This window comes from Ictidomys tridecemlineatus, chromosome 15 (assembly GCF_052094955.1).
Source record: "Ictidomys tridecemlineatus isolate mIctTri1 chromosome 15, mIctTri1.hap1, whole genome shotgun sequence".
Lineage (NCBI taxonomy): Eukaryota > Metazoa > Chordata > Mammalia > Rodentia > Sciuridae > Ictidomys > Ictidomys tridecemlineatus.
Genome location: NC_135491.1, coordinates 11,198,116 through 11,216,339, shown reverse-complemented (window position 1 = coordinate 11,216,339; position 18,224 = coordinate 11,198,116). Strand labels below are relative to the sequence as shown.

Genomic DNA, 18,224 nt, shown 5'->3' with positions numbered 1-18,224 from the left:
TCCTCCTTGACATTGTATAAATGCCTATTTTAACATCCTTTATGGTTCTAGAGATGCATATGCTTTTTTCTGACAAGAAAAAAAGTGCTGCAGGCAATTCTGTCTTCCTTTTTTAAATGCATTTTTTGTCATAAATTGTTACAGATTTTTAAAAATGCTTTTTTAATATTCAAATTTTACATTCTTAATCCTTTTTTAAGAAGAATGTTTTCTTCATTTGGCCACTTATTTAAAATTAATAGTTCTCCAATCCTTTCTGCTTACTATTTTTTTAACCCCTGAAATTCCTTTACAGATCAATAATTATGCCAAATTTCCAAGAAATTAAACATGGCCATCTCACCTACAGCAATTCATCACACTGCACTCTGTACTTTGAACATACACATAATATACGTAATCAATGGTAAGTAATAACACAACTATTGGAAATTTTTTACTTTTATTTGAGCATATATAATGCATATTCATTTATACTGATTTATAAAAATGAGTTTTTAAACATTGAAACAATCATTGCTAAAATATGTATTTCATAATATTTGAGCAGTGAGGCAAAAGGATGTGATTTGATTATTAGCATTAATGATTATATTCCCTTCTATTTGTATTCAACAATATATCAAAAAGTATAAATGCAAAACAGGTTCAGATTTCATCTTGCAAATTTTTTAAAGGCTATCTATTCGTTTTTATTTAAATACATTTCTCATGGTTTGGTCTTTCCATGCCTAGAGATGAGCCAGTTAATTTATGGTGGAAAGTAGCAGAAACAAAGAAGAAAAAGTAATACCTTTAAACTCAAGAGTCTCAAGTTATACATCTTACTAGGTCAGTTTAAAGAATCAGTGTTAAAATAGGAAAAAGAGGATGTTTAAGATCTGTAAAAACTATGAAGTGACTTGTTATGAATGTGTAGATTGTCAAAATGAGTAGGAATTCATTCATATTAAAATGGTTGGATTAATGGAAATTTTTAAAGTTACTTGTAGCCCCATCCAGCATGGGCTACTGAAGTGGGGTCACTTGGGTGAATGTGGGGTGACACAAAATGACCATGCAGACCCAGAAAATGCCTTTTTCTGGGCATCAGGATGGCTTCCCACCTCTAGCCACAAGCTCCCCAAGGAAGAGCGAGAGAAAGGGGAGGGGTGAGAGAAAACTGGAGGCTGGTGAGAGAGAGGAGCTATTCCATGGAACATTCTAGCCAAACAACAAACAGGGGGGTGTAATTCAACCCCATTGGGTGATGCCCAGTCCCAAAGTTGCACCCTTATATCCCAGCAAAGGCAAGTCCACATGCATTGCAATGGGTGCAGTGCCAGTCCAGTACCTCCTTGCTCAGGACTTAAAGATGTGTGCGTAACTCCTGTTCAGGGCGTCCCAACAGTTACTTTATGTCATTTGTCCCCTGGATGTTACTGTTTTACTAAATGGCAGCTATTAGTATATGCCTGTGACTGAGGTCTTCATAAAAGCTGAAATTAAATAGTTCATTTGCAGTCACAATTCATAAGAACATTTGTACTTTTCAAAAAATTGTGAATGACATGCTATAAAGAAGATAATGGATTGGAAAAAATAAGAATTTGGCATAATTATTGATATGATATTTAAAAAGGGGTGTTGTAATTCTTTCCTTTAGGAAGAGTAGAAATTTATATACCTTTTTTTGCATGTTTGTGAGCAATGTGAGTCTTAAAAGATTATGCCAGTTTTCAGTGATTTTTTTCAGAATATAAGTCAATCAGCATTATTATTTATCAAAATTAATTATTTTCAAAATTAACTGATGTGTTTTTAAAGTTTGGGACCAAAGTAGGATAGAAGAATTATGGACTTAATTTAATTGTAAAATTATTAGAGGTATTTGTTTATAAAGCTTTATATATTAAAGAGAAGTATTGGTGCATATAAAAACAGTAAAATTATTGCTAAGCTTGTATTCTTGCATTACAGGGTAAATAAACCCAGAAGAAATCTTATTTTAATACAGCTACAGCTACAATAGCTTTTAGGATACATCAACATTTCCTTATAAATTTTAGATTCCTGGTTCAATGTCTCAGCTCTTTCAGAACTTTCAGCCAAGCTAAATCTTTTTAAGTGTTGAAACTCAGAAAATTAAGTAAGCTAGGTTTTTTTTTTCTTTTGCAGTAATCCACAATCTGTTCTTTGTGTGGGCTGGCACCTATTTGTAATTTTTACAATAAAGACTGCTTAAGGAGCCAAATACAGTGGTTTTGCTTGGTACTTCTGAGCATGAGTACAATAGTTTGTTTTCATTAATGTAGTTTTCATAGTATATTTCAGAATTTTAAATCTTGACCATAGAATAGTTCATTCAGTAGCAAAGATGTACAAAGATGGTCTAGTATGATGAGGAAATGAAGGGAATTTTCATCTTATAAACGGATGGTATGTGAATGAAGCTAGGCAGATAGTAAGTATATAATTAGTGCTTGATTTATAAATTGCAAATGTTAACCATCCCCCCTCCATTTTTTCCTTTAATTTTCTTATTACTTCAAAATGAGTTGACTCTGATTCTCAACCTTAGTTGCATATTAAAATACCCTGCAAAGCTCAAAAAATATTGATGCCTGGGTCCCGTCCCATAACAATTAAATCAGGATCACTCATTTTTAAAACACATTCCAGAGGGCTCTACTGGACATTCCAGGGTTGAGAACCAATAGTTTTGTTTGCAAGTATCAGAATAGAATAATTCAATTTGTAGCTACTTGATGATTGATTACATTTCTTAGTAATTTTGTTAGGAATAAAAAGTACTTGGCATTTCTTAATTGGAAAGTAATTTTTTCTTTTTTAAAAAGTCTAGCAGTGGGGCTGGGGATGTGGCTCAAGTGGTAGCACGCTGGCATGCGTGCGGCCTGGGTTCGATCCTCAGCACCACATACAAACAAAGATGTTGTGTCTGCCGAAAACTAAAAAATAAATATTAAAATTCTCTCTCTCTCTCTAAAAAAAAAAGTCTAGTAGTTTAACTTTTAATATTTTATCTTTCTTCCCCATTTGCCTTTAAAACTTACAAAAATAGTGTTTATTATTTGAAAATGCATACTTAAAAATTACAGATGAGAAGTAATGTCATTGATAATTACATGCTGTTTTAATATGGTCACTTTATCCTTTACTGTAATACTAGATTACAGTGGGCTCATTAAAAGTTTGCTGTTTCGGATATGTGGAGTGGGGTTTGTTTGTTTGTTTTATCATTTTCCTCCTCTTCTAAATTTTTAGGTTTTTTATTTTTAATTTTTTCTTATTCAAGTACTAAGTAGTTTGACTCAAGTACTTTGTTTACAACTAAAATAGATATTATAGCATTTAGTAGAAGAAACAGTTATGGTTTATCTCGAAAGAATGTCAGCATGACTTGGTGTAGACTTAAAAGAATATGTGTTGTGAATATTTTATAATGTGGAATGATCATTGAAATATCAAGGACTCTAGTAATTGTATTTCCTGAATAAATGCTTGTTTATGAATCTTTTAACTTACAGTTTGTTGTTTCCTCTGCCAGCAGTCTGGCTTTGTAGATTTTATTGTCCAAAATTCACTAATATTGTGTCTTTAAAGGTTGTTGTAGTAATAGTACAAAATGGAGAAAAATGAATTATTTGCTTTCTCCTTACTTTTCAAGAACTTTAAAACTAATTTGTATATTAACATTCTTTTTTAAAATACTGGCAAATGATATGCTTCTACTTTTTTAGTTTGAAATAATATTTCTCCAAGATGGATGTAAAAACAACACTTTTACAACAAATGACTTCATTTATCAATTTAATTCTGATTCTAAAGTTTATTTAATAAAATTTGTATGTGTTTAAAAAAAAAGAAGGGCCAGAGATATGTCTTTAGGTTCAGTCCCCAGTACTACAAAAACAAACAAATAAAAATTCCCAATTATTTTCCTACCTAAACATAAAACCCTCATTACCTTGAAACCAAATTAAAACCTTGGTTTTATCTAATCTGTATCCAACTTAAATTCCCATTTATTGAAAAATACATAGTTTATTCCAATCCATATTCAAATAACCCTGAAGTAAATCACAATTTTGAAAGGACACTAACATAAAAGAGTGTCCTCTAAAAACCCATTATCATTCAGTACTGAGAAGCCTGGATCAATTTGCTTTTGACAGTCAACACTGTTGGTCTCCTATAAGTTGTTGCTTGCTTCAGTGTTAGTTTTATTCGATAAATTTTATTGACTGGGGCTGGGGTTATGGCTCAGTGGTAGAGCGCTTGCCTATGTGTGAAGCACTGGGTTTGATTCTCAGCACCACATATAAATAAATAAATTAAATAAAGGTCCATTAACAACTAAAAACACCTTTAAAAAGTATTGCCTAATTGCAGGACATCTAGTTAAATTTCTATTGCATTTAAGGTGTTAGCTGAAAAACTTCCTCATCATTATGCATTGACTTACTGAATCCTCCCAAGAACACAAACTAGGAACCCATATGATCTTGCTTTTACAGATGAGGAAGCCAACACTCAGCAAAGAAAGGGTTCATAGCCTAGCACATGACTCCACCATAGTTTGGGGAAGTGATGGAGATGGCACTGGAAGTATGGCTTCAGAGCCTCCCTAGGGGTTCTCCCTACACTGCCTCCTGGGGGTAACTCTAAATTTGGTCATGTGAGTGAAACTGGGGAGGGAACAAAGCACTAAATCTTGCAAAGTGCACCAGCCACACACCCTCTGAGTAGGCTAATAAGGACTCCACACAGTACCATCAGGGCACAAAGACACAAAATACTCAACATGTACCTGTTATTGCATGTGAGCTATCTGACTGTCATATTTACCAAACAGTCCCAGGTGATTTTAAAATTTTGCCCATGTTTTCTGACATTATTTTTTAAAAATCTTTTAAGATTCAGGTAACAAGAATTTTATAACCAGGGACTTGTAGAGTACTAGAATCAAATGAGAAATACATCAGAGAACTCTCAATATTTTATAATGGTCTTTCTGCCTCTGACTTGCCTTATAATGACTGGCTGTTTCTATCAGAGTCAAGAAAGTCCAGAGATTGTTGATCCACTCTGAGCTGCCATTCCCTGAGGAGAGGAAGTGAGTAGGATAAGTGAAGCCATAGGGCCATCACCTGCTTGCCCACCCACAGCCTAGCCAGCATGCTATCTCCAAGAGCTCTAGGCTTCTTGTTCTCACCTAAATATGCATCTCTTGGAGTCTCTCTATCCATTGCCCAGGTCTCCCTGTCTTGTTCACACGTGATAATTTCTCAGATTTAAAGGTTGTTGCACTGAAAAGATGTAAGGCTTTTGGCGAAGAAAACAATAATCTGAAAATGCAATCCTAATCCCATGACCTTCAGGCCTCTGAAGGGTACACAAGGGAAATATTCAGGACTGGACTGGCCAAAGAAAACTGTTTTATGGGGCTGGGGCTGTAGCTCAGTGGCAGAGTGCTTGCCTTGCACGTGTGAGGAACTAGGTTCAGGCCTCAGCACCACATAAAAAATAAATAAAATAAAGGCATGCTGTCCATCTATAACTACAAAAAAAAAATTTTTTAAACTGCTTTGTAACAGTGCAGTGGACTAAATGTCTTTGTCCTTCTAAAGCTCACACTGAAATCCTAAACCCCAGTGGGATGGTATTAGGAGGTGAGCTTGGGGGAGGTAACTGGGTCATAAGGGTGTAAAGGTGGAACCTTCATAAAGAGAACTAAGTGCCCTCAGAAAGATCCAGAAAACTCCCTTACCCCTTTTTGTCATGTGAAATACTATGAGGACCTGGCACTTTGCAACATGGAAGAGGACCCTCACCCAAAGCCGAACCAGGCATCCTGATCCCAGACTCCAGACTCTGGAACTGTGAGCAGTAAGTGTCTATTGTTTATAAGTCACCCAGTCTTACAGCTGTTTGTTACAGGCCCAAACTAAGTTTTATTTTAAAAAGGATTTAAAGACCATAAACATCTTCTTTCCGGGGAATAAGAACACAGCAATAAACTCAGTGTCAATTACCCACAGAAGTTCCCCTCACCCACAGACACCAGGTTCCTGAAGTTCTCCAGCATCACATCTTGGTACAGCTTCCTCTGGGCAGAGTCCAACAGCCCCAGCTCCTCCTCGGTGAAGACCACAGCCACATCCTTGAGGGTCAAGGGCTCCTAAAATGTGAAGAAGCATCATGAACACAAACATTCACTATACAGAGATAAATTTGGGATCACTAAGGAGACAAGAAAACAGAAACTTGTTCAATTTGGCAAGTCAAATCAAGTTTATTAATGTATGGTGCCAATAATTTCAATTACAACCTAATAAACAACTTTTCACTTTTGATACGTTTGTTATCAACCCTGCTATTGAAAGAGCCACTGAAACTGTGATAATGAATAAGTAAAAAATGAGCAAAAGCATTTCAATAGATATCAGAGAAGAGAAAATAGAGATACAGACCTGCCAATAAACATGACAAAGTGCTTATCACACTTACTATCCAGGGAACTGTAAAATACAATAGATCTCAGCCACACACCCTCTTCAATCATATCGGCCAAAGTGTTTAGTACTGAGACATCCTTGGAATTGAAAATAGGAAGAACATGAATTGTGTTTTGATTTGGATATGAGTTGCCCCCCAAAAAAACTCCTGTGCTAATATTCAGAGGTAAAATGATCAGATTATGAGATGTAATCTAATCAGTCTGTCCTAATTTGAATGGACTTCTGGGTGGTAACTGTGGGCAGGTGGAGAGTAAATCATGGGGGATTATATCTTATTCTCCTGGCTCCCCCCTCACTTTCTCTGCTTCTTGGTCACCATCTCCAGAGCTGCCTTCCTCGCCATGCTCTTCTGCCCTGAATAAAACTGAATAAATAAATAAAGATATTGTGTTCATGTATAATAAAATATTTTTTAAAGATTCTGCTATAAATGGGTTAAAAAACTCAAGAGATGAACTAAACAGCAGAATGAATGAACACCAAGCCAATGAAATGGAAAGCACGGCCCTGTGTGGTGCTCCACACCTGTAATCCCAGTGGCTCAGGAGTTTGAAGCAGGAGGATCACAAGTTCAAAGCCAGCCTCAGCAACGGTGAGTCGGTAAGCAACTCAGTGAGACCCTGTCTCTAAATAAAATAAAAAGTAGGTCTGGGATATGGCTCAGTGGTCAAATGCCCCTGAGTTCAATCACTGGGACAAAAAAAAAAAAAAAAAGCGGGGGGGGGGGGCGGGAAGCAGGGTAGGCTCCTGGGCTCATAGAACACAATGGAAAATTGCAAAAAAAATGTTAAAGAACAGGTAAGATAGATCCAGAAGTTATGGTTATGTTATCTATTTAACGGGAGTTTAAAGAGAAGTGAATAAGTAAAATAGTAATAATAGACATCTAGGCAGAAAAAGAACTTATTAACAGAAGAAAACAGAGCAAATGAAATAGAGTGTGATCCAGGAAATGACACACAACCAAGCAAAACACAAAAGAACTTTCTGGAAAAACTGACCAGAATAAAGCATATTTCCACATCCTAATATTTTCATCTACTTTACCTCCCTTGACAGCAGCTTAGGATCTAGGTGACAGATGAATAAAACCATAATGCACCACCAACACAATGCATGAACACAGAGTCCCTCCTACCAAGTTTTTTTAAAATCTGTTATAAAGAATGCTTCAGCAATCACTCTGTAAAATAAATTCTTAGAATGGGAAATCTGGACTAGAGAAAGGCTGAAATGACCCAGCTATTGTGCAGATGCACCTGTTTCTCCACACTCCACACAGTGAAGACTGGTCTTTCAAATCTTAGGCCACCTGCTAGGAAAAGAATCACACCTCGCTTCAATCTGGCATCACTCTAATTAATGAGAGCTGATCATATCTTCATGATTATTGATCATTTGTTTTTCTCTTTTTCTTCATTCCTAAACAAAAATGCTTAGGTGTTTATTTTTACCCATCTTTTAAAAATGAGAATATTAAAACCCTGTTGTAAATGAAATATTTTTTGCCCCAATATGTTGTCTTTTAACTGTTCATGGGGTATTTTTTGGTAGCAGATATTACATGGTGCTATGGTTTAGATATGAGGTGTCCCCCTCAAGGGGACACCTAAATTATTCCTGTTAATGCAGATATAATTTAGAGGTAAGATGATCACATTATCAGAACTGAAGCCTAATCATCCATCCTACTTTGAATGGACTGACTGTTGGCAACTGCAGACAGGGAGGGAATGGCTGGAGGGAGGTTGCTCTTCCTGCCACCCAATCCCTGTAGCACCCCCTTTCTGCTTCCTGAACCTGCCATGATCTGAGCAGCTCCTCTGCTGGCCCCTTCCCCCATGATGTGCTGGCTCACATTGGGCCCAGAGCAATGGAGTCATCCATCTATGGATTAAGACCTCTGAAACTGTGAGGCCTAAATAAACTTTCCCTCCTCTAAGTTGTTCTTGTCAGGTATTCTGATCACAGCAAAGCAAAGGCTGACTAAAACCCATGGAGATTATTATATCTATAAATGAATAAGAGAAACATCCCAGAGAGAAGAACCCGGCAGAGAAGGAGGACCTGTTATTTGGAGAGTTGCCTCTCAGGCCCCACATGAAACTATTATTGTAGTTCAGAGGCAGATGCTGGAGTCATTCTAACCTGGGTTCAATGATTCCGAGATTCACCATTCATTTCTTCATCTCTAAAACAGGAGCATACCGTCTCACATAGTTGCTTGTGGACAAATGCAATGAGAAATGAGGTGTACTCACCCAATAATTTTTTTCTTTTTCCTTTAACCAAGGGAGGGAGATAGGTTTACTTGCTGATGCCTGAGGGGGGTATTCCTGAAAGAGAAAACTCAACCCACCTGGAACTTGCTCTGGTCCTTGCTGTCTTGGGAAAGGGCTGGGGCTTGAGAAGGAAGAGCTGCAGGAAGAGAGGGAAGCCACGAGCAGGCTGTTGTCTGCCTCAACCTCTCAGACTCCACAGGCACCTGGGGAGGTGCCACTTCACAGGCTGGCTTCTTCCCAACCCAGGCGACTCCCCATTCACCCAATTTTCCCTCCACACCCAGCTGGAATTCTCCCTTCCCCACCCCTTAATTTTTTCTCACCCTTTTCCTCTTGGCAGGAGGTCAAAATCTCCATGGTCTCTTTTCCTAGGTTTTCTCGGAGCAGCAATAATTTTATTTATTCTCTCATCTTCCTAAACTGGGGAAACAGAAGACCCAGGCCTTCTTCATTCCTGGGTTTCTCCAAACTCTGACCAAGCTGGTCCAGCAGACATTTGAAGGCAGAGTACCTGACTGGTCCCCAGGCTCTGGGGACCTGTGGGCTCAAGAGGGAATTTTATACCTTGTCTGAGTCCTTTCCTCTGGGCCCCAAAGCTTAGGCTCCCCAGTAGGGCACCTCAGTAGGCTCCAGGACATCTGCTGGGGCGGGGAGCAGTGGCTCATAGTCCAAGGGGCCCAGAATGCTGCAGATGGCTGAGGATAGTTCCAAATATGTCACTGGGAAGGTCTAGCAACTGTGAGGCCTAGGGCCCCATCATAAGGCTGGGAGATCCTGCGAACATATGGAACCTATGTCCTTTGAAGAAAAACTGGGAATGTAAAAGCTTTATTAATGCAATATTGTGGGGCTTATAAAAAATAAAATATACCCTGATCCTCAAAAGGATCCTAAAATTCAGGATACAGATTAGTCACTGCCTTCTAAATTAGAGTTTTAAACCTTTTTGGTACCACGATCCCTTTGGCAGTCTGGTGATACTCATGTACTTTTCAGAAAAAAATGTTTTAAATGCATAAAATGAAATACATAGAATTCTTTTAAAAGCTAATATTGAAATACAACCTTCAAAAGTAATGAGTCTGAACAATAGTTTAAAATATTTGAAACTAGAGAATGATATGAATATTATCTTTATGATTTAGATGGTTAACAAAATCACAGGTATTGTTAATACTATGTAGTTTATTGCCTGCAATCATAATTAAAGAAAAAATAATCTTCAGTTAGACCATGTACCTTCTTTTCCTGCTCAATTTCATGAACACATTGAGTTATATACCCATGGACTTCAGTTCAACAACTCCTTTTCCAAGTGAAATATCTCCTGACACCACCAGAATCAACTGTCACTCTGGGATCTAGTAACATCTTGTTTAAATTGATGGTTATCACCTTCCACGTAGCCACTCCTTTTAAGTATTTTATTATCCAGGGGATTGGATTGTCTTGCTTTATTTGCCTTCTCTCCCTTGCATGGGTCTATCATGTTGAATTCACTTAAGCAATTCCATCCACAGGATATGACATGGAGGTCAACAGAACTTTTAGAACCAGCTTGGGGCTGGCCAGTTTGCAATGCAGACACTGAGCATGAGGGCCCTCCCTTACCTCTTTGCCTGACCTGTTTTCTCTCAAAATTCAAACCTCAAGGACAAGTTCAGATGAACAGATCCACATATTTGGGCTGCCCACTCTAAGAGACTCCCTGAATTTGAACACTTCAGGAGCTCAAACCTCACCTTTACTCTAACCATCTGTATCAGGCCTTCGCTCAGCCTACTTTAAGGAGCACCTTTCTGATTGATCATGCTCTGACATATTTCCAGGAATTGTTCAGAAGCAAGTATGGAATACTGAGCAACGGCTACCTTCCTTCCTCCACAGAGGACAAAGGGAAGAGCATAGTCCAGATCTACAACAGGACCTCCATGCCAATGTCACTGAAACTCACATACTCAGGAACCTGTAGGACTGCGCTTTATAAACTTCACATGCTTAAAAATCACCATGATTACAAATAACAGATTGCAGGAATTCAACTACAAAGATTCTGATTTGGTGGCCCTGCACGGAGCCCCAAAATCTGAATTTCTAACAAGTTTCCAGGGTGATGTTGACACAGCTGGCCCAGAGACCATATTTTCAAGTAGCACTTGCTAAGTTGACCCAGCTTCCTATGACTTATTAATTTTCATGGTTCCCTGAAGCTCCCAAAAATCTCCTTGTGATTTTTCTTCATATCTGTGATCTCTACTAGTCAGGACTGCCTCAAGATTGAGTTGAAATTTTCTCCATCTGTGTGCATTCACTCTCGAGGTAATCACATCTCGCCTCATGGCTTCAAATATCATCTGCAGGTTGGTGTCTCAATGCCCACCTGTGTATCTAAAAGGCACCTCAAACTCAACATGTCTAAAACCAATCTCCGGAGTTGCTTCTAGAGGTACTTCTCCCTTTCAAATGAGCAGGCCAATAATCTGGAGTGATCCTTGATGTCTCTGTCTCACACTTCACATTCAATTAATCACCAAATACCTTCAAATCAGAACCAGAATCTGACATTCTTTTATGACCATCTACAAAATCACCACCCTCCCTTGCCTGAATGACCCCGATGGCCTGCTACTTGGTCTATCTGCTTCTGCTGCCGGCCCCTCACAGTCCACTGCCTACACAGTAGTCAGTCATTTTTGAAGTCATGTTACTTCTCCAGCCAAAGCCTTTACTTCTCTCAAAAATCTTTCACCAAAGACCTTACAATGGCCAAAAATCTCTACACTGTCTGGCCTCCCAAAAATCGAGTTCCTGTTTATTCTTCTTCTTTCTCACTCCACTAAGGCCCTTGTGGCCTCCTGACTGTTCTTTTTAATATATATATAAATTTTCTTTAGTTGGGTTGAACACAATATCTTTATTTTATTTATTTAATTTTATGTGGTGTTGAGGATCAAACCCAGTGCCTCACACATACTAGATGAGTGCTCTACTGCTGAGTAACAATTACAGCCCTTGACTGTTCTTTTTTGGGGGGGTAGGAGGGTGCCAGGGATTGAACTCAGGGGCACTCAGTCACTGAGCCACATTCCCAGCCCTATTTTGTATTTTATTTAGAGACAAGGTCTCACTGAACTGCTAAGCACCTTGCCACTGTTGAAGCTGGCTTTGAACTTGCAATCCTCCTGTCTCAGCCTCCTAAGCTGCTAGAATTACTGGCATGTGCCACCATGCCCAGTCTGACTGTTCTTTTAATAGACCAGTTGTGCACCCACTTCTGTGCCTTCACTACTGTTCCCTCACCTACAACTCTTTTCCCAGGTGTTCATAGGCCTTCACCTCTTGTGGATCCCTGTCCAAGGACCACCTGCTTAAGTGAAATTCATTCCTGATTTTCTCACTTAACATTGCAGGTCCCTATGCCAGCACTCCCAAAACCCAGTCTCTGTTTCCTTTTTCTCCACGAAACTCATCTAATGTGCCAACTATTTTTTGGCTCACTCTCTTCCTGTACTCACTAGAATGTGAGTTCTATGAAAGCTGAGATTTAGTCTGCTCCTGGAAAATATCAGGTATTCAATATATCTAAATGGGAGAATGGAAATAACCTGAACTCAGTCTGCTGATACCTGGATCCTTTTGATAGCACTTTTAGAATAAAATAGATTTTATTCCCCAGTTTGTTTATTTAGTAAAGCACATGCTAAGTACTATGCTGAATGTGTTTGCAATACAATGGGGAATAGGAAAAGGACTCTGTGCTTATGTAGCAAACATTCTAGTTGGGAAGACACACATGTGTGCTGAAACTCAATGTATCAGATGCTTTGGATATCAAGAAAGATATAGTCTTTGATCGTGTGAAACTCAAAACGTGGCCAAAAAGAGGAAATAAACTGGGGTGAGCTGGGTGCACACCTGTAATCTCAGCAACTCAGGAGGCTGAGGAGAAGGATCCCAAGTTCGAGGCAAGCCTCAGCAACTTAGCAAGACCCTAAAAAAACTCAGCATTTAGTGAGAACTTGTCTTAAAAATATATATATATAAAAACAAAAAGGCCTGGGGATGTGGCTCAGTTGCTAAGTGTCCCTGGGTTCAATATCTGGTACCAAAGAAAAGAAAAATAAATAACTGGGAACAGAGGCAGTGGGGTAGAGAGGTAATTGGAGCAAGAGTCATTGCAAAGGTAGAAATAACAAGACTAGATGAATAACTACATGAGATGAATAGGAGAAATCAAATATGAGTCTGGAGTTGAAGTTCAAGAGAAACAGGTAAATTATGAAGTTTCTAATCAATATAGTGAAAGAAGAAATAGGATTTTGAAAGCTAAAGTTCTTGTCTCTCAATACTGGAGCTGTTAAAAGCCTGGATTCAAATTCTGGCTCAGACACTTTATAGTTAGTTTATTTCAACACTGGAAGAGTGACATAAACCTCTAATAGTTTGTTCTTCTGTTAAATGAAGTAATGATTCTTGTTGCAGAGTTGAAAGAATTCTCTCTCACACACACAAATGTGAACAGGGCACACAGTCTAGTACTTGGCACATAGAAAAATCCTCAATAAATGATTATCCTGTTATTCATCCAACCCAGCACTAACCTAAGAATATAAGCATTCACTCATTTAACAAACATACATTCAGTGCTTTGCTAAATCTTGGACACCACAGGAAACACTGGGGATACTGCAGTAAATAAGATGAATAGGGTAATTAAATAAGATGTATAGGGTAATAGCACTCATGGTGCTTTTATTCTGTTAATGAGAGTCTCAAGCCATCCATGGACTGTGTGTGTGAGCTATGTGCATTAGAGCTATATGAGGGGACAGGTCTGGCATTGCACGCTGATGGAGCTGTGCAATACAATTGCGCCTTTCCTCTTCCTCTGCCTGTGATCCCACACAGCACCTGAGATGGGTGTGACTTGCCAAGATGTCAATCAATCTGCTGACCACAAGACATCACAAAGCAAGACTCCACCTCTGAAACATTATCTTCTGCCTTATTGGGTGAAGAACACTCCATCTAAGCTCCTTTGTGTGTGTCCCTCCTATAAAAATAAAGATTCCAGGTGCACGATCTCTTTCTAGCGCTGTCCAGCATGAAAGCTGATGCCTTAAGGTTGCAGAGGCATGGTGCTTTTATTCTGTTAATGAGAGTCTCAAGCCATCCATGGACTGTGTGTGTGAGCTATGTGCATTAGAGCTATATGAGGGGACAGGTCTGGCATTGCACGCTGATGGAGCTGTGCAATACAATTGCGCCTTTCCTCTTCCTCTGCCTGTGATCCCACACAGCACCTGAGATGGGTGTGACTTGCCAAGATGTCAATCAATCTGCTGACCACAAGACATCACAAAGCAAGACTCCACCTCTGAAACATTATCTTCTGCCTTATTGGGTGAAGAACACTCCATCTAAGCTCCTTTGTGTGTGTCCCTCCTATAAAAATAAAGATTCCAGGTGCACGATCTCTTTCTAGCGCTGTCCAGCATGAAAGCTGATGCCTTAAGGTTGCAGAGGCATCCTGCCCTTAATCTGAGAAACTCATGTCCATGTGTTGCGTGGTTTCTTGATGTTTTCTTAGTTTAATGTTGCAACCAACTCTTCTGAATCCAGCTCATCTCATCAGTGCAGGCAGCTGGTGAGAAATGAGTCTGCAGGTAAGGACACCTTTGATCAAAAAAGGAGTAATAAAGAAAATAAAACGAATATGATTGACTCCTGTTTACTGATCAGAATGTATATTCTGTCAGATGCAACACAGGTGGCAGGATAAGAAAGGGAACATTAAATCAGGTGTCAAAGGTGGACTCTAAGACTGCATGAAAATAAATCAGCTGTGCAAAGATATGAGATGAGATGCATACAGAAGGAAGTGCAAATGCAAACCCCCTGATTTCTGTTCAGGTCATACTAAGTTTCTTATCATTTTGTAAGCCTCAGCACTCTCATCTGTCGCATGAGCCTAAGGATGCTTAACTTACAAAGCTGCTCAGCAAATTAAATAGATATGTATGTATTCATTCGAATATTTACTAATGGTCTACTATATGCTATAGGCTGTTCTAGAAACAAGGGGTACAGCAGTGACAGCCTTAGCAAAATACCTGGCACATAATAAGCCCTCAGCTAATGCATACCACTGCGGTCACTGTCATCCCTTCTTCCCTAACACAACCCTGAAAGTAACCATGAGTGACTTACTGATCAAATGAAGCACCAGAAGGAGCCATGGAGAGAATACACTAAATACAGATGCTAGAAATTTCTCCATCCCTAGAAGAAACCCACTTCTGGGGGGAAAGCAGCCAAGGCGCTTAGAAGGGCTTTTGCAAAAACCATGGGATGAAGAATGAGGTCAGGAAAGCTGGTTACCCTTTGGCAAGAACTGGCATTGCCACAAAACAACAAGAAACTACAGTTCTACTCACTTGGAGCTCTAATATCAAGAGTCCAATGGTTATTTCTTCCTCCTCAATGCAGTTATCTGGGAACAGCCCCAAGAAGACACGCTGTGGAACAAAAATGAACCGTAAGATGATTTAATCACAATTCCCAGCACAGGGGGAAACCTCAGGTGCTAGATGGATGTAATCGACCCCTTCCTATAATCTGTCCCTACTACTTCTTTCAAGGGCCCTACAAGACCCAGAGAGAAAGGTCCATGACACTGCACTGCCTACAGGACTGCACTCACTGTGACTTTCGGGAGAGAATGAGAATCAAGTCTCAAGATCTGAATTCTGAGCTGGGCTCTCCCAGGCTGTGGGACGATTGACAGCGGAATCCAACCTGGGCGCTGCACTGAACTACAAACACCAGAGCCAGCAACCCGACGGGCCAAGCATCGCCTACAACATGCACAAGGCACAATAACTTGGAAAAGAATAGGAGAAATCAACTTGTGCCCCACTGAAAGGACGGAAGGCAGCATCAACACCCCACTGTTGTGCTCAGAGTCTCCTAATTGAGAGAGGCCGGTCTCAAAGCGGAGGTGCAGAGCGACCTCAAGGTGCCCTTTCCAAGTGTGGGGTCCGAGTGCGCCTCCTCCAACGCTTGTTCCTCAGCCCTCGCTCTTCGCAACCGCCTGGCTCCGACCTTCCCCCATAGGCCGCCTCTTCCCCCAACTGCTAGAGACCAGACCGTCCCTGAGAGACAAAGACCACCGCCACCCCGCCATAACACAGGGAGACAGACGCACGTCTCCACCTAGACTCGCCAGAACTTAAGAAACCGCCCTGCGCTGCTGGCCGGAAACGGAAGTGCGCGCCTCTGAAGGGCCCGGACTACATTTCCCACAACCCTCTGCGGTGCGCGGCTCCTCAAGGTCCAACAGAAAAATGCTGTAAAGAGGGTGGAGTGACAAATTACAGGCGGGAAGAAAAAATTTACAAACCTCACATCCCACCATGAACACCACAGGGGCACATTCTTTATGAATTCACAACCTAAATAAATTGGTTTCCAAGCAATTAATGTTTCCAAAAAATCATATGTTAAATAAAGGGCTAGTGTCTGGAATATACAAATCACTCAATGGTACAAAACTAAACGATCCAATCAGAAATTAGAAAATGGGCAAAAACACATGAGCAGGCATTTCTCCAAAGAGTACCTGCAGATGACTAATAACCACATTCAACTTCGTTAACATTAAGAAAAAGCAAGTTAATGTAAATTAATTCCACTCTCAAACACTTAAAACCAACTGCTGCTATGGTTCTCATGCTGTAGTTCTAGGATCAGGAGAGTCATTGTGAATTTCCTTGAGCCCCAGGGATGCAAAAAAATCTCTGAAAAAGGAGGTTCCCTTCCTCTATTTGGATGCATGGCAAGGTTTAAGAACCCTCCATGAAAATGAAAAGGTTTGTTGGGAGAAGGGGATCTCAACTTAGCCCTGGCAGGGATTGGGGGTGGGGGCAGGGGTTGAACCCAGAAGCGCTTAACCACTGAGTCACATCCCCAGCCCATTTTGTTTTAAGACAGGATCTTGCCGAGTTGCTTGGGGCCTCACTAAGTTGCTGAGGCTGACTTTGAACTTGAGATCCTCTGCCTCAGCCTCTCCAGCTACTGGGATTATAAGCATGTACCAAATTCAGTGGCCCTGGCAGGTTCTTGACTTATGCCACAGAAAGGCATTTCAGAGTGTGTCAAAAGAGGCATGAACAAAGATTCACTTAGGAAAGCAAGATTTGTTCCATAAAGCAAGAAATAGAGCAGGATACACACCCAAAGTGAGAAGGATTGAGGGCACTCCACACTTTGGTGATCGTGGGTTCTTCTTTTTAAAGGGACTTTTGTAAATACTGAGCCTTAGAAGTATGTGGGGGCGAGTGATGTCAGCTGGGGAGCTCAATTCTCATGGTGTACAGGGCTGGTCACAATGGTCTGATTCTTTCAGGATTAAGAGCTGATGTCATTCAGTTGATAATGTTTGATATATACCCATATCTTATGGCTCTGCATAAGTCTCACAATAATTTCCCTCTGCTTTATTTAATCTAAAGAAAGCTGGCAATGTATGTAGGTATCAACTATCTAGACTCACGATACGCTAAGATTCAGGGCTTTTTAAGAATTTTGATCTGGAGGAAACAGGCTTGGGGAATAAAGGTGGGAGTGCTCATGGAGCTTCTAGGATTTAAGATTACTTTCTTTTATCTTGCCTGTTAGTCTCCTTTCTATCCATCCTCATATCGTCTATCCTACCTCACACTGAACTAAATTATCTGTTATTTTAATGCCGACTCCTTGTTATTCCCCAGAGTCATGTGATGCTTAAAAATCAGTGTATGCCCTGAGAAATGCATTGTTAGGTGATTCTGCCCTTTTGCCAACTTCAGAGTGTAGTTACACGATGTCACTAGGAGGTATCTCAAGGGACCACCATTGTATATGTGGCCTGTCATTGACTGAAGTGTCATTATATGGCATATGACTCTTTGTGTTCTAAATATTTGAGAACCTCATGAGCAAGTATTTGGACCAGGGGTGAAGAGGAGCAGGAAGCAGGAATAATTATATTTGACATTTTAAAAACATTGAGTCCCTAATCTTCCCTTGGCCATCTACATCTGTTATCTATATTTCTTCCCCTTAAGGTTTGTCTTCTGAATGATGAATTTATGTTTGTCTTCCCCCTACCTACCCCGCTGTGCTGGGATGAGCTATATTCATTAAAAAATTTTTTTCAGGGCTGGGGATGTGGCTCAAGCGGTAGTGCATTCGCCTGGCATGCGTGTGGCCCGGGTTTGATCCTCAGCACCACATACAAATAAATATATTGTGTCCACCGAAAACTAAAAAAATAAATATTAAAAAAAATTCTTAAAAAAATTTTTTTTTCATCCTTGTTTTCTTCCCACATTTTAACAAAGAGCAAAGGATGGCCCTGTTAACATTTTACCCATCTCTT

General features: G+C 39.9%; 1 protein-coding gene across 4 annotated transcripts; it reads right to left on the bottom strand.

Moving 5' to 3' along the window:
* Window positions 1-5,930: 5,930 nt before the first annotated feature.
* LOC110599475 (zinc finger protein 229-like) lies at window positions 5,931-18,046 on the bottom strand. 4 transcript variants are annotated; one of them, XR_013430741.1, is made up of 5 exons: window positions 16,019-18,046; window positions 15,241-15,321; window positions 9,127-9,223; window positions 8,881-8,939; window positions 5,931-6,181 (listed from the first exon to the last, which is right to left on the bottom strand). XR_013430741.1 is itself a non-coding variant. In XM_078031941.1 (5 exons), the coding sequence occupies exons 3-5, from the start codon at window positions 9,158-9,160 to the stop codon at window positions 6,032-6,034; spliced, it is 243 nt and encodes an 80-aa protein (XP_077888067.1). In that variant the 5' UTR covers window positions 9,161-9,223; window positions 15,241-15,321; window positions 16,011-18,010; the 3' UTR covers window positions 5,931-6,031. The 4 variants fall into 4 exon arrangements, 1 of the variants encoding a protein (XP_077888067.1); XR_013430740.1 differs by lacking the exon at window positions 16,019-18,046 and adding an exon at window positions 15,816-16,004; XM_078031941.1 differs by having other exon boundaries at window positions 16,011-18,010.
* Window positions 18,047-18,224: the final 178 nt, after the last annotated feature.